This window comes from Cetorhinus maximus, chromosome 22 (assembly GCF_964194155.1).
Source record: "Cetorhinus maximus chromosome 22, sCetMax3.hap1.1, whole genome shotgun sequence".
Classification (NCBI taxonomy): Eukaryota; Metazoa; Chordata; class Chondrichthyes; order Lamniformes; family Cetorhinidae; genus Cetorhinus; species Cetorhinus maximus.
In genome coordinates, this window is record NC_135900.1 from 45,976,582 (window position 1) to 45,999,791 (window position 23,210).

The 23,210-nt window shown below is 45.2% G+C and overlaps 2 protein-coding genes across 4 annotated transcripts in view; one reads left to right on the forward strand and one right to left on the reverse strand.

The window, feature by feature from the left end:
• Positions 1-14,617, reverse strand: part of LOC144696672 (cystine/glutamate transporter-like) — an 81,264-nt gene extending 66,647 nt beyond the window's left edge. Inside the window, exons 1-3 of one of the 2 annotated variants that reach the window (XM_078568246.1) lie at positions 14,500-14,617; positions 13,910-13,984; positions 1,314-1,440 (exon numbers count right to left, since the gene is read on the reverse strand). In XM_078568246.1, the coding sequence (XP_078424372.1) occupies positions 1,314-1,440; positions 13,910-13,916 (134 nt within the window). In that variant the 5' untranslated portion in view covers positions 13,917-13,984; positions 14,500-14,617. Of the gene's footprint in view, positions 1-1,313; positions 1,441-13,909; positions 14,283-14,499 lie in introns of those variants that run through there. The other variant, XM_078568244.1, reaches the window with a different exon arrangement.
• A 3,549-nt stretch (positions 14,618-18,166) lies between these two features.
• The window catches only part of ttc38 (tetratricopeptide repeat domain 38), a 66,683-nt gene continuing 61,639 nt past the window's right edge, over positions 18,167-23,210 (forward strand). Inside the window, exons 1-3 of one of the 2 annotated variants that reach the window (XM_078568248.1) lie at positions 18,167-18,383; positions 19,330-19,439; positions 21,792-21,869. In XM_078568248.1, coding sequence (XP_078424374.1) covers positions 19,410-19,439; positions 21,792-21,869 — 108 coding nt within the window. In that variant the 5' untranslated portion in view covers positions 18,167-18,383; positions 19,330-19,409. Of the gene's footprint in view, positions 18,384-19,277; positions 19,440-21,791; positions 21,870-23,210 lie in introns of those variants that run through there. The other variant, XM_078568247.1, reaches the window with a different exon arrangement.

A 23,210-nucleotide genomic window follows, 5' to 3' on the forward strand; every position in this document is an offset into this window, starting at 1 on the left:
CTGTGTCTTTATCATTACATTACTGTCTTTTTGGTGTTTGTCCACTGATTGGCCAAGTCATACCTCTTGGGTATCTGTGAGGAAAAAGGCACAAGGGTAAGGTTATGGTGAGGGGAGTGGGGGTGAAGTAAGAGCTGCATGCTTACAACATCTGCATCTTGTAAATCAGAACAGATTGTGAGATGAGGGGCAAGTGGGATATTAGAACAAGGATTAAAAATGAAAATACCATCACCTCTTGCTGTCTCTGAGTGTGCCACCTTGACCTGAAAGATAGATGGTAGTGGGTTGATGAGTACCATGCAATCAGTTTGGCTGATGTGGCTGTCCTAGTTGAATATCTGGCAGTGTGTGCAAGCTGTGATATGTGGATGAGGTTTGTAACAGTGCTTAACCAAATAAAGATGATGCCGTCTCCGTCAAAAGCAAGCGCCTATCAGTCGGAGAGAGAAAATGCAAGGAGAGGAGATCCTGAGCTTGCAACTCGTCCAAAACTCAATCATCTGCGATATTCTGTCCCATTTGCAGCAGAACCTTTCGGGCACAGATCAGCCTTAGCAGTCACCTACCTACCCACGGAAACCCTATCATCCCAGATGATGGACGTACATAGTCATCGTTGCCTCGCAGGACAAACAAGAAGGAGGGTGAGGTGAAGCATACAAATATTAAGTATAAGTACCGATTGATAAAGACTGTAGGGAGGTGCATGATGGGGCTGTGATGATTTGCTGAGTGCCTGAGGTTACTGCTGCCGTCAGTAGCATATGGCATTTAAAGATGCATTCACTGACCTTGATGACTCATGTGAAATCATTGGAGCTCTTTCAGCACTGCTAAAGGGTCGTTGGGACTTAACTCCTGGCATTGAGTGCCATGGCTATCTGCTCTCACTGCCTTTTGGGTGTGTGGCTGGAGGACCTCCTGGCTCCCTATGGATACAGGACATCTTTCCTTCTTTCTACTTCCTCCATCAAGGCTTCATGTACAGTGTTTGAGACCCTTGGGACCTGCTCCCTGGTTAGGTTCACTTCTTACGCAACTGCTCCAGCCACAGTGTGGTTCCCCTTTAAGTACTGTAGGTTAGCTTTAAGTGGCGCTAACAAGTTATGATTATGGGACCCCTGCTGACGCATGTTGCTAATAAACAGTGCAGTTAGCACTGAGTACCAAGTTAGCATGCTGCAGAATGTGCAGGTTAATTGTGTATCGCAATCCCCTCACCTGCTTTCAGAGACTATCCAGTTTAGCGATCTGCGTATTTCATTTGACAGAAAGTATGTGATTATTAACATTACACAGAGGTACCTTACCTGATTACAATGATTTCACACCACAATCGAACAAAGGCTGGAAGTGGACCCAAAGTCTCCAGAAGATAGATATAGTGCCCACCAGATTTCTTAATGCTTGTTCCAAGTTCTGCATAAGATAGAGCACCTGGTGCATTATAAACAGACAAAATATCTGTAAATGGTGTTAACATATTTTGCAACAAAGGTTTCAGTTTACTGCTGAACATAATTATTCCTCCCCGGCATTCTTTTTTTAGGTTTCTTAGAATCCCCACACATTCTATTCCTTAACATGTGTAGACTTGTGGCTTCTTCTCAGGTCTCTATCCTAATGCTGTAAATTTCCCAGTGGGAAGTGAGAAAGAGGTGATTCAGCACAGACTCTTTTGGTGTCTCTTCATTGTAGGGGACACTCCAATCAATGGCTTCCTTTTTTAACTGTCTCTCTTCCCTAATAAGCCTAGCTAAAATCAGAAATTTACCATGTGGTGAAGGGGATTGGGTGTCATCTCACTCTGATGCACTGGAGCACTCTACAACAATGTCTGCCTTAACTTATTGTAAACTTTTAAATGATAATCACACATGGAAATTTGTGAGAAAATAACAGATGTAACTCCATGTCCTGTCACTCTGTGACAATGTGTTGGTGGATTAACTTAGAACATAGGTCATTGAACCTATTGTAGCTCCCTAGGATAGGAATTATGGTAGTTGAACCTCAGACTCCTTCCCTAGCTGAGGGTTGATTGACCCAGCTGACAATTAAGCCTTCCAGTAGTTCCCCAGCCCTCAAGATGTGAACCACTAAATGGTTAAATTGGAAGATGCCAACAGGAGGAGGCCATTTAATCCATCGAGCCAGTTTATTGAGATCAAGGCTGATCTGTGATCTTATATTGGCCCTAAATACCTTTGGATAACAAAAAATTATCAATCTCAGTTTTAAAATGAACAATTGAAATAGCATCAATTTCTGTTTGCAGAAGAGAGTTCCAAATTTCTACCACCCTTTTAGTGTAGAAGTGTTTCCTAATTTCACTCCTGAAAACCCTGACCCCTGGTCCTAGATTCCCAAACAGCACTCCCCTACTCTATCAGTTCCCTTTAATAGCTTGAAAATTTTGATCAAATCGCCTCTCAACCTTCTGAATTCCAGGTAATACAACCCTCATTTGTGTAATCTCCTCATAAATCTTGGTAGCCAGGTATCATTCTCATAAATCTATACTGCACTTTCTCCATAGACATTTGATCCTTCCTAAAGTATGGTGCACTGAATGGCTCACAGTATTTCAGGCCTGGTCTAACCAGGGCTTTGTATATCTGAAGCATGACTTCTACCCTCGTATATTCTAGTTCTCTAGGTATAAAGGCCAGAATTCCATTAGCCGTTTAGATTACTTTCTGTACCTGTTTGTGGCATTTTAATGATCTATGTACATGGACCCTCAAGTCTCGTTCGACCTTGGAGGTTTCTAGCTTTTCACCATTTAGAAAGTATTCTATTCTAACTCTTTTGGGTCCAAAGTGTCTGACCTTGTGCTTGCCTACACTGAAATACATTTGCCATGGTTGTTGCCCATTAACTTAACCTATTAACATATCTTTATAATTTTATGCTTCCATCTACATGCTTACAATGCGACTTATCTTTGTGTCATCAACAAGTTTGGCTATGTGACTTTCTGTCTCATCATCTAAATCATTAATAAATACTGTGAACAGTTGAGGCCCCAACAAAGATCCCTGTGGGACACCATTCCCTCTCTCTCTCCTCAGGTACCATGCCCTGAAAGGGCATTGGTGACCATGGACTTCTGTGATTGGTCCATAGTTATGCACTGCAGTGGGATGCTGTTTCCTTCTGCAGATGGCTGATCAGGAAACTCTCCTGCTCTTACCACCCGCCATAGGTGTATCAGAAGGATTTACAGATTAACAATCAGCTGTTTGGCTGTGTTATGACACACCTGCCATGGCCATCAAGTCCTGAAGTGAGACTTGAACCCAGTGCTCCTGGCGCAGAGGTAGAGATGCTACCATGGTGCCACAAGACCACCCCCACCTCCCTTGGAACTTCATTAGTCCTACTATTTAGAATACCTGCTCATTTAACCCTACTCTCTACTTCTGCCAGTCAGCCAATTTCCTAACCCAGTCAATAATTTGCCTTCAATTCCATGAGTTTCAACTTTAGATAAAAGTCTTTTATGAGGGACTTTATTGAATGCCATCTGGAAATCCATATAAATAGCTTCCATGGATATTCCCCTGTCCACCTCTTCAAAAAAATCAATCAAGTTCATCAGGCATGACCTACCCTTTACAAATCCATGCAGGCTCTCTCTAATCAGTTGAAAAATTTCAAAGGTTTAGTCACTTTATCCTTAATTATAAACTCTTGTAATTTCTTGACAACAGCAGCTAAAAATTCAATGGCTCCCATTTTCGGGCATGGAAGTCACAATTGCTGAGTTGCCTGGACCTGGTCCCATTGAGGCACGCAGCATGCAAACTTTGTGCTGCCTCCTCATTTGCCTGATTGCAGCATTCGGTCAAGTGCCACCCACGCTTCTGGTTGGCTAAGCATGGGACATTTCAATGTATGACCAGCATTTGTTACAGCTAACCTGTAAGTCGTAAAGTCAGCCAGTCAGCCTGTAGTGTGAGTGGAAGCTAAACAAATGGAGAAGCAGAGAAGAGAGTGGACTCCAATGTTCACAGATGTGATGCTGGAGACCTTTGTGATGAAAGTCGACAGAAAGATAGAGGTCATGCTTTTAAGGGGGCCCAGGAGGACGTCAAGGACCACCTTCAGAAAGAAATGGGACCAGGTGACCAGGGAGATCAACTCACGGAATCTGGCCCAAGGACCTCTCAGCAGAGCCGGAAGAAGTTCAATGACCTCACGCAGGTGGTCAAGGTCAGTGAATGTATTTTCAAATGATATCTTCCACACATCACAACATTAGCCTGTCACACTGCTCAATGCACCGTACACTAATCACTCATCAATCAGCAATCAGCAATCCCTAGTAGTCAGGACACAGGCCTAACATTCATAGAGGCCTCCTCACCCTCACAAAAATTCTGATGCTGCCAGCCTGGCACCCACCTCTTCCAGCCTTCACGTTTGTTCAGCTATTCAGCAGTGGCAGGCACATCATCCAAACACAATGCAAAACACTCACTGACATTCTTCCCTTCTCTTGCAGGACAAGTTGCACACTATCACAGGAAGCAGGGTAGAACTGGCAGGAGACAGGCATGTCTGCATCTACTGAGCCCTATGAAGGAGAAGGTGCACTGCATCTTGGGACCAGCTACAAGAGAGACCTTTACACCCGTCATTGCAGACAGCATTGAGGATGACAGAATGTTCCAGCCTTATGTCACTTCTCAACTCCCACCTCACCCTCATCCTGCTACCTAGCATGAAGTGCAAGCTGCAGATAGTGGGATCAGAAACCTCCTGCTTTCCACCTTATGTGGGTTGCCAAGATCAGTGACTGATCTCCTACTGACAACCCCATCAGCCTCTCATGCTACTCAATTCACCATCAGCAGCAACTGGTACTTACACTTAACATCCAGATACTTCACCTCATCTTCACACATTTAACAATACTGCCAGCCATATATTTACCTCTCGCTGCCTCCACATAGCTTCAGCTATTCAGCTATGGCAGTTACATCACCTAAACACTGTGCAATACAATCACTGACATTCTTCTCTTTCTCTTGCTGGACCAGGTGGCACACTATAGAAGGGAGCAGAGTAGAACCAGACAAGGACACCAGCATTTCCTGAGTCCCATGGAGGGGATGGTTCTCCAAATGATGGGGTCAGCTGTGACATGGACCTGTGGCATCCAGCATCATTGAGAACATTCAGGGTGACTGTATATTTCTACCTTATGCCCCTGTTTAACTTCCAGCACACCTTCATCCTGCTATCTGGCATGGTGAGTAGGTCACAGACAGTGAGAGCATGAACTTCTTGCTTTCCACCTTACCCCAGTTTTCTAAGGTCAACCTTCCCCTTCCAATTTTCTGCTTGCAGGCATGAGGGTTGCCAACTCAGTTAAAATGTATTCCTCGAGGTATCATCACATAACTTGCCCTCATGCTCTAGTTATTAATCAGTCAACACATGTATCCTTGTGACACATAGCTTTCCTATGCCAACTGGAAAGCAAAAAGACTTATTACCCAATTGGATGATGCTTGACTCAGCCAAACAGCCTTTTTTTCCCATGTTCAATATTTCTATACCTGGTAAAGAGAAATGTTCAAAGAAAAGTTTTAAAAACTATCTTCTTTAACGTCCCGATGATTTTTCTCCAGGATTGCACACGGCCGTGCCCAGAAGATTGATCCTCAATTCCTAGAGACTCAAGTCCAATCCTGGAGGACTGGCGATAACAGCTACCAGCCCAGACACAGCAGCCCCAGGAGGAGGAGTGAGAGAAACACCACAGCGCTGATGAAGAAGCACTGTCACTTGATTGGATACTCACAACCACCAGCTCAGATACTGGCACTGTGCGTACCTTAAAGACTAGGATAGAACTGAGATCAGCATGTGCTGAATCTCATTGGGCATCAGTGAGCTGTAACCAGGTCATGGGGAAAGGATGATTTATGTACCAATCACTGGAGGCTGAGGTTACACATGAGTTATGCTACAGGAGACTCAGCTGAGGACCTTGATGGAGCAGCTTATAGGAGAACACTGATGAGCATGCACACCAAGATGTTGGATTGGCAGGCCTGCCCTGACTTTTATTACTGTCAAGGACCATGGAGGAGTCTGGCTCCAAGATAGCAAGAGCGTATCGCACAGTGCTTGCCCTCTCCACAGCCTCAGCTCCATCTCCTTATCATGTTGCAGACTCAAAGGCACTGCCACTGCTACCCCCATACCTGCTGCAACCATTGTGTGAACAGGTCACCAAATCCTGTGCCCTCCCTGTGAGAATGCAGTAACAATCCCTGTCAAATCCAGGAATGCAGCACAACGTCTCCAAACAAACTTGGCAGTACTTATGGAAATTTTGTAAAAGCAGAAGTTCTTCAAAATCACCTGACTTGCAAGTTAGGTTCCTGGTCCTAGTACCAGGCCCATCTTGCAGCTGAAAACTTGATCTTTTGTGAGTGATGTGCAAATCTGTTGAATGTTCCTGTATAGTCCTCAAGTGGTAAATGGGCATCATATCAGTGAATAGAGCTGTGTGACATCATGAAAGGAAGCATTTGGTCACTTCCAGCAATCGCAGGGGATGCCATCTCCAGTTGGTATGCCGTATGAGTTGCACCGGAAGCAAGTGGCTGTGCAGTGGCACCTCCAAGAGAACAATTGTCTTCAGTAGTGTTACTGATCTGAATTTCACGTCCCAGTACTGTAAGCATTTTATTGACGCTTGCTTTGTGAATTGTACTTTCTATCTTTAATCCATGTTAAAATATTTCAATCTTGCTGAGACATGCACCATTACTGTCATGTGGTCTTCAGCTATCATTAATGCTACCCTCCAGTGGTCCCAAAGGTTGCATGACTGCAACCGTGGAGTAAAAACAATATCCTCAAGTATATTTAGTGGCCTCAGATGACCAGCTCAAATGGCTATGTGGAAGCCTATGGGTGGAATCTAAGTGTTATAGCGGGCAGGAAAAGGACGTTTTACCCGCTGACTCCAATGGTGGCTTTTCAAACTATATTGGCCCATTCCTGGTGTATCCTGCCTCATTGATAATTAATTCCCGGGAAACACACCAGGTTTCTGGTAGGGTGGCCTCTGATTCGCCCACCCCAATGTCATCTCAGGCCTTCAGTAAACCGGGTGCCATATTTAAAGGCTCTCCCTGCTCAGAGCTAGCACTCTTCAAGGGACAGGAAGCTGCCGCAAACTGATGGCTGCCAAAGGGAGGAAACATGCTGCCACCAAATTTAGCGATGCCTCCCTTGAGCGCCTACTGGACGCAGTGGAGGCCCACTGCGATGTCCTCCAACTCCGCTCTGGGCGAACACCAGCAAGTAAGGTCACCAATCCAGCATGGTCAGCGACAACACCCTGCAAAAGAGCACAGCGATCCAGTGCAGAAAGAGGATGAATTATCTCCTCCATTCCGCTAGGGTAAATCACTCTTCTCATCACTCTCAACTCACACTCACAAATGCATCACACATCAACAGGGATCTCACTTGCTGCCAGTTCAAGTGACATCACCATTCACTCTCTCACACACACCTTCATCTGCTCCGCGGATTGTGTCCTCATCCCATCCATGGCACCACTCACCACCCATACATGCCAGGCATCCTTGTTATTTGGTCTGACAGGGATCCTGCTTGCACTCTCTCCATCTGTATTCATGCTGAACAAGCTTCCACACAACAAAAGGGAGAGGTTGCAGACTGATGGAGGAATGCCTGAAATCAAGGTCCTCTCGGGCTTTGGAAAAGATAGAGTCATCCAGCTGGCCGGAGTGGATCTGGACCGTTCCCGTGCTGACAGTGAGGTCGGTGGTGCTCAGCTAAGTGGGGATCCAGCAGTGCAACATCCATCAGACAACCATGCGGTGAATCAGTTCCCCTGTTCCACAGTCCCCTGCTATGCATTAATTATCTCCCCTTGCTTTTGTAGACACATCTGGGAAACAGCCGAAGATCTCCATGACCCAGGTCCTCCACTCAAGCCCTGAAGAAACCACAGAAGAAGAATCTGATGGCAGCCTCATCACAGTGCTTATCCACACCCTCCAGCAGCGCAGAGACACATACCTTGGTGGGATCTAGGTCTAGAGTAGCCTCGGGGTTACAATCGGGTGAGCATATCACACTGTCTGATCCACAGCAGGCAGCAGCAAGGGCTTCCCAGATGTCCAGCACTCAGAGGACTGTTCAAGGCCAGAAAGCTGCTGCATCTGAGTTAGAAGAGGAGCCTTTAGACTCGGTCATACCTCAGTTGCTGGAGCTGCAAAGGCAAGCTTGAGAACATCAGGAAGGCATGTCCACTGCACTCCTCAGATTGCAAGGCACAATGGAGGGGTCTGTCGGCCTTCAGTCTGAGGTGATAGTGTTATGATCCCAGCTGAGGTTACCACTGGACAAGCCTGATCCCAGGGTGGAACCCAGTTTGATAGATCCTAACTTTTATTTGTTAGTTTAGATATGTGGAGAGGGGCTACTGAACAGAGTCACCAGAGTCAGCTGATGAACTTTTAACAAAAACATAAAACAATTATTAAACAAGAAAAGATTAACTATATTACAATACTCCTTCACCCACAACTATACCTTTACAGATGTATACAGATTTGTAAGGATAGCACAAGTTACAAAAGCTATCTTATACTCCAATGTCCACAGTAAGTACACATTCCATGTAAACCAATGGCACCTTGTGGTCAGGTGCACCACACTCTGAAACCAAGTGATGGATGCCACCTCAACCAGATGCTATGGATCTCTCATCAACTCCCCCCCAGATGCTTGTCACACCATGAGCCAACCAGTCTCACTGAACTCCGTCTTTCACACGAGGATTTTCAATCTCCACTCTCCAAGAATTTGCTTTGGAATCTTCTCCCAAACCGATGCTTTCTCTCAGACACCTTCCTCAAGGGTTCACCTCCAGGGTTTCAATCTCCTTCTCTCCTGGATCACCACATGCATTCATGCCAACTTCCACACACTTGCTCATTGACTCAGCCGTCAACCGTACATCACTGCTTCACTTGCCCATAGCAAACCATTACAGACCTTCAGCCATCTCTTTGGACCTTCTTGGCCCCTTGTCAGCTGTTCTCACTTTAAATCTGCTTCCTGCAGCTTTTGTCTCTTTAAATCTGAAGCTTGGAGCCTTTCTCTCTGCCCCTCATTCTTAACTTCATTAACAGAATCCTTTTCCAAGTTCCTGTCCTTCCTTTGACTAGAAGGTCTGCTCAGGACTTTCCCCTGTTTCTATCTCACTCCTTGGGCCTTGTGTCCTTTTGGTTCTTTTGGGAAATCCGCTTTCACTCTGCAGTTCCCTCTCCCAGTGTCAAGTCTCCTTGGAGTCCTGGCTTGAAACTCAACTGAAAACTGTTGTTTCTTTAGTTTTTCTGTGTGTCTGTGGGAGGGACCTGCCTCTCTGGACCCCTGTTGCTAGGGAACAGCCCAGTTTCTCCACTCTTGTCTATTTAACTTAGCTGCCACAGTCATAAAACTCTCATTAGAAATTCAGGCACCTTTTAAAGTGAAAGTAAAACTCAATTTGATGTTTTCTTAACACACAGATACAGGAATACAAATCAAACTTCAAGCTAACCTCATTCCTAACACCCACAACTACAAATATAACTTACGTAAATGATCTTTATTTACTAACACCTCTCTCTTTGGAAGAAAGAAAGCTTCACAACAGTAAAGTTTTCTTTACAATGGCCTTACATCCGCCTCAGACAAACTTAATATCATAAACCTCAAAACCAGCTTCTTACATACCATACAAATAAATTTTCCATTATGTTTCACAATTACACATCATATTGTACAATTACAAAGATTTAAGCAAAACAAAGTCCATAAATGCAACAAGATTAATAGAATTTGTACACCATAGTGTTAGCATAACTCAACTCGTATGTTTCTTTTTCCTCTTATTCCCAGTCATTAGCTCAGCAAAGAATGTTTCGTTTAAGTCTACAGCCCAATCATTCTTTTCATTAGCTGTAGGTGTAATTCCATCCCCAATCTCATTTTCTGAACTCAAATGTGGTAAATTCTCAATTCGATTTAACAAAGTCAAAATGGCATTTTGTGCATTAACATTTCATTTCTTCTCTGGTCAAAAACTCTTTCGGCTGTTTCAAGGATGTTATTGAGATGCTTTTTATGATGCATAATCCATGAACTATATCATTCCGCTCCTTTACAGGTTTTGGATGGTCTTTTGCAAACTGTCTACTTGCCTGGATTCCATCTGCTTGTATATTAGCACCAGCAAGCACTTGTAAATCAGTGTTTCTGGTCATTGGCTTTTCCAGGCCATTTCACACTTTCAGTCCTTTTAGTTGGCAATTCTTGATTTACAATTCTGCATGCACTTTAGTTGTTTTCATATTGTCTATTACTGAAGTTGATATATCAGTAAATTTACTTGGACCAGTTCTTTGCTCAATTGGACCACAATTCAACAAGAATTTTTTATTCACAGCACAGGAACAAATTTGGAACTGTGACACTGCATACCACACATCTTCTCTTTCATCTTCTCCAGTTTGCACTGAAGTTCGAGAATCTCATTGCTCTTTCCACAATGAAGTTTTAACAGTTCGTTAGTTTTATTTTTTTAATTCTGCATCCAAACAATTATTCTGATTTTCCAACAATTCCTTTTCTTGTTCAATGCATTTTCCCTGATATTTCTTGGCAACGACTGATGCTTGAAGTTCATCAAGTGGGCCACAGCAGCAGCAGAATTGTATTCAAACACACTGTAACCTCATCGCTCGGCATATCTCCAACTCTACCATTACAATCAAGCCAGGGTATTAACCCTGGTTCAATGAAGATTGCAGGAGGACATGCCAGGAGCAGCACCAGGCATACCTAAAATGAGGTGTCAACCCGGTGAAGCCATAACACAGGACTACTTAGGTGCGGAACAGCATAAGCAGCAAGTGATAGACAGGACTAAGTGATTCCACAACCAGCAGATCAGATCTAAGCTCTGCAGTCCTGCCACATCCAGTCATGAATAGTGGTGGACAGTTAAACAACTCACTAGAGGAGGAGGCTTCACAAATATCCCCATCCTCAATGATGGAGGAGCCCAGAACATTAGTGCAAAAGATAAAGCTGAAGCATTTGTTACAATCTTCAGCCAGATGTACTGAGTGGATGATCCATCTCGGCCTCTTCTGGAGGTCCTCAGCATCACAGATGCCAGTCTTCATCCAATTCGATTCACTCCACGTGACATCAAGAAACAGCTGAAGGCACTGGATGCTGCAAAAGCTATATGCCCTGACAATATTCCGGCAATAGTATTAAGACTTGTGCTCCAGAACTTGCTGCATCCCTAGCCAAGCTGTTGCAGTACAGCTACAACACTGGCATCTACCCAGCAATGTGGAAAATTGCCCGGGTATGTCCTGTACACAAAAAGCAGGACAAATCCAACCCAGCCAGTTACCGCACCATCAGTCTACTCTCGATCATCAGTAAAGTAATGGAAGGGGTTATCAACAATGCTATCAAGCGGCACTTGCTTAGCAATGACCTGCTTACTGACGCCCAGTTTGGGTTCCGCTAGGGTCACTCAGATCCTGACTTCGTTTCAGCCTTGGTTCAAACATGGACAAAAGAGCTGAACTCCCGAGGTGAGGTGAGAGTGACTGCCCTTGACATCAAGGCCACATTTGACCCAGTGTGGCATCAAGGAGCCCTAGCAAAACTGGAGTCAATGGGAATCAGGGGGGAAACTCTCCACTGGTTAGAGTCATACCTAGTACAAAGGAAGATGGTTGTGATTGTGGTCAGTCATTTCAGCTCCAGGACATCACTGCAGGAGTTCCTCAGGATAGTGTCCTCGGCCCAACCATCTTCAGCTGCTTCATCAATGACCTTCCTTCCATCATAAGGTCAGATGTGGGGACGTTCACTGATGGTTGCACAATGTTCAGCACCATTTGCGACTCCTCAGATACTGAAGCAGTCCATGACAACTAAAATGCAGCAAGACCTGGACAATATCAGGCTTAGTAACATTCACACTACACAAGTGTCAGGCAATGACCATCTCCAAAAAGAGAGAATCCAACCATCGCCCCTTGATGTTCAATGGCATTACCATCACGGAATTCCCCGCTATCAACATCCTGGGGGTTAGCATTGACCAGAAACTGAATAGGACTAGCCATATAAATACAGTGGCTACAAAAGCAGGTCAGAGGTTAGGAATCGTGCGACGAGTGACTCATCTCCTGACTCCCCAAAGCCTGTCCACCATCTACAAGGCACAAGTCAGGAGTGTGATGGACTACTCTCCACTTGCCTGGAAGAGTGCAGCTCCCTTGACACCATCCAGGACAAAGCAGCCCACTTGATTGGCACCACATCCACAAACATTCACTCCCTCCACCACTGACGCACAGTAGCAGTAGTGTGTACCATCTACAAGATGCACTGCAGGAATTCACCAAGGCTCCTTCGACAGCACCTTCCAAACCCATGACCACTACCATCTAGAAGGACAAGGGTTGTAGATGGATGGGAACAGTATTGTAGCTGTACCCATGTAGATGGCAACCACCACTTGGAAGTTCCCCTCCAAGTCACTCACCATCCTGACTTGGAAATATATCGCTGTTCCTTCACTGTTGCTGGCTCAAAATCCTGGAACTCTCTCCCTCACAGCACTGTGGGTGTACCTGCACCACATGGACTGCAGCAGTCCAAGAAGGCAGCTCACCACCACCTTCTCAAAGGCAATTAGGAATGGGAAATAAATGTTGGCATGGCCAACGAGGCCCAAATCCCATGAATGAATAAATACAAAGTCTGTGCCTGAGGGGTGAAAAGTTCAGTAGCACTTGGTGGCATTTTCATGCCTCTGCATTGCTTTAGTGACCAGATAAGCTAGTGGCCTGACTCCAAGCATGTCAATGTGCCTGCACCTGAACAGTCTCAGCTGCGGAGGAATGGTCACTTTATACAAATACTAATGTGTGGTCGCTTCCCTCCGCACACCCCCACCCCGGCATGTGTTTTTGTTCTACCATCAGTCTATACTGCCTTGACCTCCACAACTTGCCTCAGACCGTGCTGCCTTGCCTACCCCCCCCCCACCCCAAACTCGCCCTAACCACAGTGCAGCCCTTGTCCCGACACCGCACTGTCAGCCAGCCGGCAAAAAGCAACTTGCCTGTGTCCTTGCCTGAATGCTCGCCGCCTCTTCCTTGAAGTCGAGCGGGTGACCCTCACGGGCACTGCCCACCGTTAGTATGCACTAACCTCCGAGTTCCCCTCGAAGTTCAGCTCGCCAGGTGCACGCCTTTTAAATGCTATTGTGAAACATGTCAGCTTGATTGCCTGGATGATCCAGCATGGGGTTGGGGTGGATGATATTGACGAGCAGGACTTATAATTATATACAGATGTATTAAAATGACCTTCCCAATGTGCAGCGACGGGAGACATGGCTCGCCAATGATGGGTGGAGCGGATGATTGCAAACTGGTTTCACGACAGCGTGAAACCGATTTTTGGCCTTCTCACCATATTGTCTGCTCACGCCCACCATGACGCCTGACGCCAACAGGGATGGAAAATTCCGGCCTATGTTTTAAAAAGTGATTCTTGAAATATTAATATCTAAGTGATCAATGTGTTTGGACATGTTTACAATAAAGTGGGATAATACTTTAGTTAAGATTTAGAGGAAAGAAATAATTACATACAAACAAGTATTCATGTGCTATTTTGTGAAGAGCTTAATTCCAAGCGAATGAATCGATACGAATCTTTGCTGCCATTCTGTGTTACCGAACACAAGAGACATTAATCTGCCGCATCTCCACGACTACGCAATTAGAATTGCTTAATAAGAAAAATGTTCACTCACCAAGCATTGAAAGTATTCCACAGGCCAACCAGATCACCAGGGATGTCCCGACATTCCCAGAATTTATCAGAATTCCTTTTGGTGAAATAAATATACCACTGCCTATTATCGTACCAATTAAAAATGAAACAGTTTGCAACAAGCTAACTTTTTTCCTCAAAAACACAGCTTGCTCCTTAGATTCAGTCTTATTTTTAATGTTTTCTGAAGCACGACCCATAATTTAAAAACAAATACACCAACTAAAAAAGTGAGCTGGTCAAATTTAGTAAAGATATCTTTTAACCTTTCCACTGTTACCTATTTTCTGGTACAAAATATTTTTGTTTGCAGAATAACAGAATCTTCGATCTCTCCACTTTGTCAACAGAAAGAGATGGTAAACGTGAAGCTCATTAAAAGCAGCTACAGTTTGGCAAGAATTCCCCCAAAGAGAGAAAAGAAAACGGTGGAATGGAGCCAAGAGCCTTCCAAAAGATAACTAAACAAATAAGAAATCATTTTTGGACTTAAGTTTGATGGTTGAATGCACAGTAAAAACATCTAATTAAATAGTATTTGAAAATTAACCAGGTAAATAAATACTTTACCACTTTGTCACTTCCTCACAAGAAGTGCAAAATAGAACATAAAAACTATGTTGCGCATTAATGATCGTTAAATATAAGTGCTCCAGTCCTGAGATGGACTCTCAGGTTTTCTTTCCTTTTCCTGCTGTTCTGTTATACTCACTTCAAGCACATTAAGCAGCAATGCTTCATAATTGTGACTAATTAACCATTTCTTTAAGATAACATTTCTCCATTCCTCAGTATGCCATGAAAAAGAAAAAAAGACTTGCATTCATACAGCACTTTTCATGACTATTGGACGTATCAAAGCCCTTCACAGCCAATGAAGCACTTTTGAACTGTAGTTACTGTTGTAATATAGGAAAGGCAGCAGCCAAGTGTACACAACAAGCTCCCATAAAGGGGAGAGCGGCTGATTACAGCGCATGGGGAGGAGAGGGCTGAAAACAATGTGTGTGGGGTAGAGGTATTGATTATAGTGTGTGAGGGGGCAAGAGAGCTGATTACAGTGTGGAGGGGGAAGGGTCTGATAACAGAGCGTGTGGGGAGAGAGTCGCTGATTACAGTGTGTGTGTAAGGGTGGGGGAGGGTGGCTGATTACAGTGTGTGTCCGGGAGACCGGCTGATTACAGTGTATGTATTTTGGAGGACAAAGGGGCTGATTACAGTGTGTGTGTGGGGGTGGGGGAGGGTGGCTGATTATAGTGTGTGTAGGGGGACGGGCTGATTACAGCGCGCGTGTGTGTAGGGGAGGGTCTGATTACAGTGTATGTTGGGGAGACTGACTGATTACAGTGTGTGTATTTTGGAGGACAGAGGAGCTGATTACAATGTGTGAGGGAGAGGGCCTGATTACAGTGTATGTCGGGGAGACTGTCTGATTACAATGTGTGTATTTTGGAAGACAGAGGAGCTGATTACAGTGTGTGTGTGGGAGAGGGTCCGATTACAGTGTATGTCGGGGAGACTGGCTGATTACAGTGTGTATTTTGGAGGACAGAGGAGCTGATTACAGTGTGCAGGGGAGGGGCTGATTACAATTTGTGTTTTAAGGGAGTGGCTGATTACAGTGTGTGTGGGGAGGTAGAGGGGCTGATTGCAGTGTGTGTGGGGAGGTAGAGGGGCTGATTGCAGTGTGTGTAGGGGAGAAGGGCTCATTAACAGAGTATGTAGGGGAGGAGCTGACTACATTGTGTTGGGGAATGGGGGCTGATAACAGTGTGTGTGTGGGGGAGAGGTATTGATTACAGTGTGTGAGGGAGCAAGGGAGCTGATTACAGTGTGTTGGGGGAGAGTCTGATAATAGTGTCTGGGGGGAGAATGGCTGATTATAGTGTGTGTGTAGGGGAGGGGGACAAGGTCTGATTACTGTGGGGGGGGAGGGGCGGATTACAGTGTGTGTATGTAAGGTAGGGACTGATCACAGTGTGTGTGTGTGGGGGGAGGGGCTGATTACAATGCGTTTGTTAGGAGAGGGAGTGAATACTATGTGTTGTGGGTGAGAGGGCTTGATTATAGTGTGTGTATGGTGGGAGGTGAGGGGCTGATTAAGTGTGTTTGGGGGAGAGGAGCTGATTACAGTTCGTGTGTGGGGGGCAGGGTGAGGGGTTGATTACAATGTGTGAGGGAAAGGGGCCGATTACAGTGTGTTTGGGGGAGAGGAGCTGATTACAGTGTGTGGGGGGGGGGGTCCGATTACAGTGTGTGGGGGAGAGGGGCAGATTACAGTGTGTGGGGTGGGGGGAGAGGGACTGATTACAGTGTGTAGGGGAGAGGGGCTGATTACAGTGTGTAGGGGAGAGGGGCTGATTACAGTGTGTGGGGGGGAGAGGGGCTGATTACAGTGTGTAGGGGAGAGGGGCTGATTACAGTGTGTGGGGGGGAGAGGGGCTGATTACAGTGTGTGGGGTGGGGGGAGAGGGGCTGATTACAGTGTGTGGGGGGGAGAGGGGCTGATTACAGTGTGTGGGGTGGGGGGAGAGGGGCTGATTACAGTGTGTGGGGGAGAGGAGCAGATTACAGTGTGTAGGGGAGAGGAGCAGATTACAGTGTGTAGGGGAGAGGAGCAGATTACAGTGTGTAGGGGAGAGGAGCAGATTACAGTGTGTAGGGGAGAGGAGCAGATTACAGTGTGTAGGGGAGAGGAGCTGATTACAGTGTGTAGGGGAGAGGAGCAGATTACAGTGTGTAGGGGAGAGGAGCTGATTACAGTGTGTAGGGGAGAGGAGCAGATTACAATGTGTGGGGTGGGGGGAGAGGGGCTGATTACAGTGTGTGGGGGGAGAGGGGCTGATTACAGTGTGTGGGGGGAAGAGGGGCTGATTACAGTGTGTAGGGGAGAGGGGCTGATTACAGTGTGTGGGGGAGAGGGGCTGATTACAGTGTGTGGGGGGAGAGGGGCTGATTACAGTGTGTGGGGGGAGAGGGGCTGATTACAGTGTGTAGGGAAGAGGAGCAGATTACAGTGTGTAGGGGAGAGGAGCAGATTACAGTGTGTGGGGGAAGAGGGGCTGATTACAGTGTGTAGGGGAGAGGCTGATTACAGTGTGTAGGGGAGAGGGGCTGATTACAGTGTGTAGGGAAGAGGAGCAGATTACATTGTGTGGGGGGAGAGGGGCTGATTACAGTGTGTAGGGGAGAAGGGCTGATTACAGTGTGTAGGGAAGAGGATCAGATTACAGTGTGTAGGGGAGAGGAGCAGATTACAGTGTGTAGGGGAGAGGAGCAGATTACAGTGTGTGGGGGAAGAGGGGCTGATTACAGTGTGTGGGGGGAGAGGCTGATTACAGTGTGTAGGGGAGAGGGGCTGATTACAGTATGTGTAGGGAAGAGGGGCTGATTACAGTGTGTAGGGGAGAGGAGCAGATTACAGTGTGTGTAGGGAAGAGGGGCTGATTACAGTGTGTGGGGGGGAGAGGGGCTGATTACAGTGTGTAGGGGAGAGGAGCAGATTACAGTGTGTGGGGGGGGGAGAGGGGCTGATTACAGTGTGTAGGGGAGAGGGGCTGATTACAGTGTGTAGGGTAGAGGGGCTGATTACAGTGTGTGTGGGGGGGGAGAGGGGCTGATTACAGTGTGTGTAGGGGAGAGGGGCTGATTACAGTGTGTGCGGGGGAGGGGAGAGGGGCTGATTACAGTGTGTGGGGGAGAGGGGCTGATTACAGTGTGTGTGTGTGGGGGAGAGAGGCTGATTACAGTGTGTGCGGGGGAGGGGGGGAGAGGGGCTGATTACAGTGTGTGTGTGGGGAGAGAGGGGCTGATTACAGTGTGTGGGGGGAGAGGGGCTGATTACAGTGCGTGTGGGGGTAGGGATGGGGCTTATTACAATGTGTGCATTTGGGGGGCGGAGACGAGCTGATTACAGTGTATGCGGGGTGAGGGGCTGATTATAGTGTGTGTAGGGGAAGGGGCTGATTTACAGTGTGTGTGTTTGTGGGCGGGGTGGCAGGGTTGCTGAAATCTGCCTCAGTACATGATCATGGAGCAGATGAAGTCTTTCCACTGCATATTTTGGAGCTCTTAGGCAGAATTCTCATTCCTGGCTTGGGAACCCAGTGCCCGGAACAGTTGGTGGTCCTGACCTCGTACCGGCTCAGTGTTAGTGATGCGAGGCAATTTTGAATGACGGGAGCTTGGCACGGAGGGATAATTTAAAAGGCAGCCATGACTTGGCTCGTACAATCCGACATGGCTAGAGGGGGCTACAGAGGTCAAGAGCTTCATGTTCCTCTCAAGATTTCACTCTTCTGACAGAATCAAGCCTTTTAGCTTTTGTGAATGGGAAACTCTGCGCCATTGCATGAGTAACTGAGTTTAAATTTGCCCTTTGATACAACTTTTTTCACACTGCAGTCAGGAGGACTAATGGCTCCCTGCTTTGTTCCTGACAGCTATGCTCAAATGTGTCCCAGACTACCCATGTTCTCCGTGCTTGTCATTTGAAAACTGCTCAGTGCCGCATCCCAAAATCTGTTGTGGAATATTCCAGTCATCGCACGGAGTCCAGAGAAAGTAGAGTTAAGCTGGTTTATTCAACAACATATGCTGGAGACACTGATCCGAAAGCCAATGGTCCACAGATACAAACGATCACCGGTGTTTTATAGTGTAAAAGACACATGCATCCGTGCTGGTCATCACTCACTTACTTTTATATAACAATCCTCCACTCCGTGCTTGTTATCACTTATCCAGTTATTGTCCAGCACTCTGGTTTCCATTAAAAACCATTAACCGGTAAATTACATCAGCAGCTAATTTTTTTTTTAGTTTACAGTAGATTGTATTTTAACCCTTTCCCTCCCCCAACACTCCTAACGAGCTCGGCACAACTTCAACAAGCAATTAATTAGAGACATGCGGGTTGCCGGCTCCAACCACCCACCCTCCCGTTGAAAATGTCATCACCTCTGCGGTGGCGGAAACCAGTGAGAGCTTCGGTGTGCGCGACTTTCCAGGTTCAAACTCAATTAGCTCCATATTGACAGAATTGTTTCAGCATCACCAACGAATTTCACATTAAGGAAAGCAAAAATAATAAATATATGCTTAGTTGTAAAACTAATGTTTATACAGGAAAAGATACTTGTGTTACACAACCCGTTACGGGAGTCTGTCGTATTTTTATAACATGGGAGGGGGGTCTCAGTAACAAAAAAGGGTGGAGAACCCCTAACCCAGAGGATATGATGTGATGTCCATAGGCTCATTCTCTTGATGAACTCAACAGGGCAGAGACCGAGCACTGTATTCGGTTCCTAATATCCAGCACCAACTAGTGGTGAGAGAGTAATATATTTATTACAGCTTGTCAGGCTTTGTTTTTGCCACACTTAAGTTTGCTTCGAGTTGAGAGCAGTTGGTAGATCGTGATAGAAGATCACACCCTTGCAAGAAATTGGAACTAAGTTAATTAAGAACAGGGGGCGATGTTGCACTTCAATCTAAGAGACTGCAAGGTAAGCTGTCAAATACAAGGACTGTTATTAAGTAAAGCTACAATACGCCGTAAGGCTGTGTCAAGTCTAAAGGTCAGATGTAGTTTCCAAAGAGCACCATAGAAAACAATACTACAAGCTTCGGAGAAAAATAGGTGTTGATGTGTTTAAGAATTAACATCAGAACTTGCACACGGTCAAGGAGAAGCAGTAGGACAGTTTTTCAAGGCCAAATCTGAATTCCGTATTCAATAACACCTTTGTAGTAAAATGGTGCAAATATTTAGAAATGCTTTGCTGTGTATTTGGCTGGCAATTTTCTAGAACCAAACACTATGTCTCTTATGTTACAAGCACCTGTAATATTATTATAACAGCAGAGATGCTGTGAGGGTCATGGTATGGTGCAGGGGTAAGCAAAGAGATCCCTGGTCAGGGGTCGGCAGCTCGTTAAGGACTCGCGCGTACGGCTTCTGACCATTTTTAAATTGAGTGGAAAACGCAACATGCAATACTGTTACTCAAATGCCAATAATGAAAAACAAAACAGATTTATGGATTTCTATACAACTTGTTAACTCCGAGTAGTGTTTCATGGTGCATTGTGATCTAGCATTTTTGTTTGTAACAAGGTACCAAATCCCTTGTTTGTCTTAAACATTTGAATTGCTGGCAGGTAACAGCTGCTGATCTGTGGAACTCCTTTCCACAGCGCACATTAACCATCCAGGTTAAATATGAAAAAGATCATTGCCGCGTGAAAATATTCTTACGTAATGCAGCTTTTGCAGAGTTAATTACGAGAAATGACTAACATAACCCTACCCTGTGAACGAATTAAAAAAAAACCTATTTCCGGAAACGACCTACAAACAGACAAGTGCTGTATGTGTTGGATAAGGTCATTGGCGCACGCGCAGAGGGTGCGAGCATGTTGTATAGCGTCACTGGATTTCTGCGCATGCGCAGAGCTCGATTTGCCGCCATCTTGCGTTGGCCGGAGACAGTGTTTATAAAATAAATAAAACAGCCCCAAAACAGGATTATTTTAATGCAGTAAATTCATTAATGGAGAGCTTCAGATAAAAGCCAAAAATGTCTCCCTCTGCTGGTTGATGATATTAATTGAAGTCCTTCGTTTAATTGTGGTCTAAAAAATGTTCATGAAGTAGGAGGAGACAATTACAGCTTCTCACATCATTTCACTTTTTTATTGTTTGCTATGGGGAGATGTTCAAACACAGGGATGTCTGGGGCTAACAATGTTACCCTTCACAATCCGGAGGATTTGCAGGGGTTCAGGTTTAGCCCAAACAATTGGAGGCAAAGGTACTTTAAGATTTCCTCTCAGGTTGATCTTGATGAGGGTGGAGGCAGTGACTTAGCTCCTGGAAAGCCCTAATGCTGGCCATTAGAAATGTAGCTGTGAGCTTCTAAGGTCTATAGCTGTGCTGCTACTCCTGCTCCTTGATCACAGCTCAAATCCCTGCCCAGATGTAGACCTGTGTCATGTGTGCATCCAGATATCTGTCAGGCTCTCGGCATGCCTCTGAAGAGGAAAGTCAACCCAAGTATTTTTTAATCATTTCCAGGTGCCTTTCCATGCAAGCATGCCAGATGTAACACCTGTCCTTTTACCTCCTACCTTCTCACCATCCAAGGTTCCAAATGTACCATCCAACGTACTTGTATTTCTTTCAATTTAGTATACAGTATTCGTTGCGCATGATATGGTGGTCTCCATACTGGGGAGACCAAACGTAGACTGGGTGACTACTTTGCGGAAGACCTCCGTTCAGCCTGCAAACATGACCCTGAGCCTCCGGTTGCTTGTCATTTTAATTCCCCACCTTGCTGACCCTTCTGCTCTGGTGAAGCTGAGGAACAGCACCAAATCTTTTGACTTTGCACTCTATAGCCTTCTGGACTCAAAATTGAGTTCAACAATTTTAAGTTACAGCCTCTGCCTCCATTTAGTTTCATGTTATTTTTTTCTGGTTCTGTTTTTTTATAGTTTCTTCCTTTATTTCTTCATGCTGCTATGCAACCATTCACACCTCATCTAGATACACTGTTACCCTATCATGGACCTTCCCTTCTGATCTTCTAACCCCCTTTCACTTGTTCAAAATCTAGTACATATCTGCCTTTCCTCAGGTCTGATGAAGGGCCATCGACCTAAAACATTAACTCTGTTTCTGTACACAGATGCTGCCTGATCTGTTGAGTGTTTCCAGCATTTTCTGTTTTGTTCCAGGTGCTCACTGTTTTGTACATAATAAATTCCAATATTTAGTTCTGCATTGGTAGATTCTCTTCATTTTTTTTACAGTAAAATTGATTCAGTAATGTTGTACTCTGATTTGTTCATAGGCCTGGCAGGATATTGGTCTTCCCCTTTCCACAACCAGCAATGAGGCCTGCAAAATGTATGATGCTTTTCTGACCCAGGTGAGGCTTCAGTGCTCATGAAATGTGTTAAATAAATTTACCTTCCCCTTCCCAACCATCACAATGCATCAAAACTCAAGATTAGACAAAAATGTACAGCATTGAAACTGGCCAATCAGTCCCATTCTTCTGTGCTGGTATTTATGCTTCACACGAGTTTCGTCCCACCTGACTCCATCTCATCCCATCCAGTCAAGGTTCTGTTCATCTCACGTTTCAATATTTGTGATTTTTGTTCAGTGCATTCAATCCATGTTGTATGGCAAAATTCACGTCTTCAATTTCAGTACTCAAACCAGGGAAACGTCAGGGTGACAAAGGAAATTGGAGCATTGCATGAATAATGATTTGGTAATGTAAGGTGAGACAGAAGGAGGAATGTCCACTGGGGTGGGCAGACTGGGGAAAGAAGAAAGTAGAATAGGATTGAGGAGGGAAGATAAGAGTTTAGCAAGAAGCCAGAGGAGAAACATTTGAGGTCTGAGAGAAGAGAATTGAAGCCCACCAAAAGGTATTGGATAGGGTTGGAGGCTAAAGAAAGCAGTTATGCTGTTTGAAGCAGTGACACAAATACTTTGGGGAGTAGGTGTGGTTGAGAGGAGAGGAGAAGAGATGGAGGGGAGGATTGTGTGGCAAGTGGAAGATGGGGAGACCAGAAGGGCAATAGGAACAGGAAAGACGATTACATTGGGTTATAGTAATGGGAGAGGGGAGAGAAACTGAGGGTATAGGTAAGGGTCAAGGAGATCAGCCTGAAGTGCTGGGGGGATAAGATAAAGGGATGTGGATGGGGAAGAAGAGAAGGGACAAAGAGAGAGGGAAAAGGAGAAGGGATTGAGGGAAAGGGAAAATAAATTTGTCAAAAATTAAAAAATGAAGATAGGTGATTCATTAATTTATGGAAACCATAGACAGAAAAGAGAGAAATGGGAGAAAATAATTAAGTTTAAGGAAAGTTAATAGTGGAGATATATTAATTAAATGAATTCAGAAGAAAGCTGACAGAATTAAATAAATAAAGATGTGCAGTTAATAAACTGAAAGGGCCCTTCCACATCAACATTAATTAAATAAAGATCTTGTATACAAAAATAAAGATGGGTGCTTTTCAATCAAAAATTGGAGTTTTGGTGGAGAAAATGAAATAAAAATGGGGCAGCTCTGAGAAATTAAATACCAGCCCACTCGACAGCGATAGGGAGAAGCAGCACAGATAGTAAGGTTTTTCCTTGGTTACCACAATGCCACTGGGGCAGGTGCAGTATGCAACAGGCCTTCATTGCAATGAGGTGAGCAGGTGGGGTGGCCCAGCCAGCAAACAATTGAGCAAAGGCAATTTAA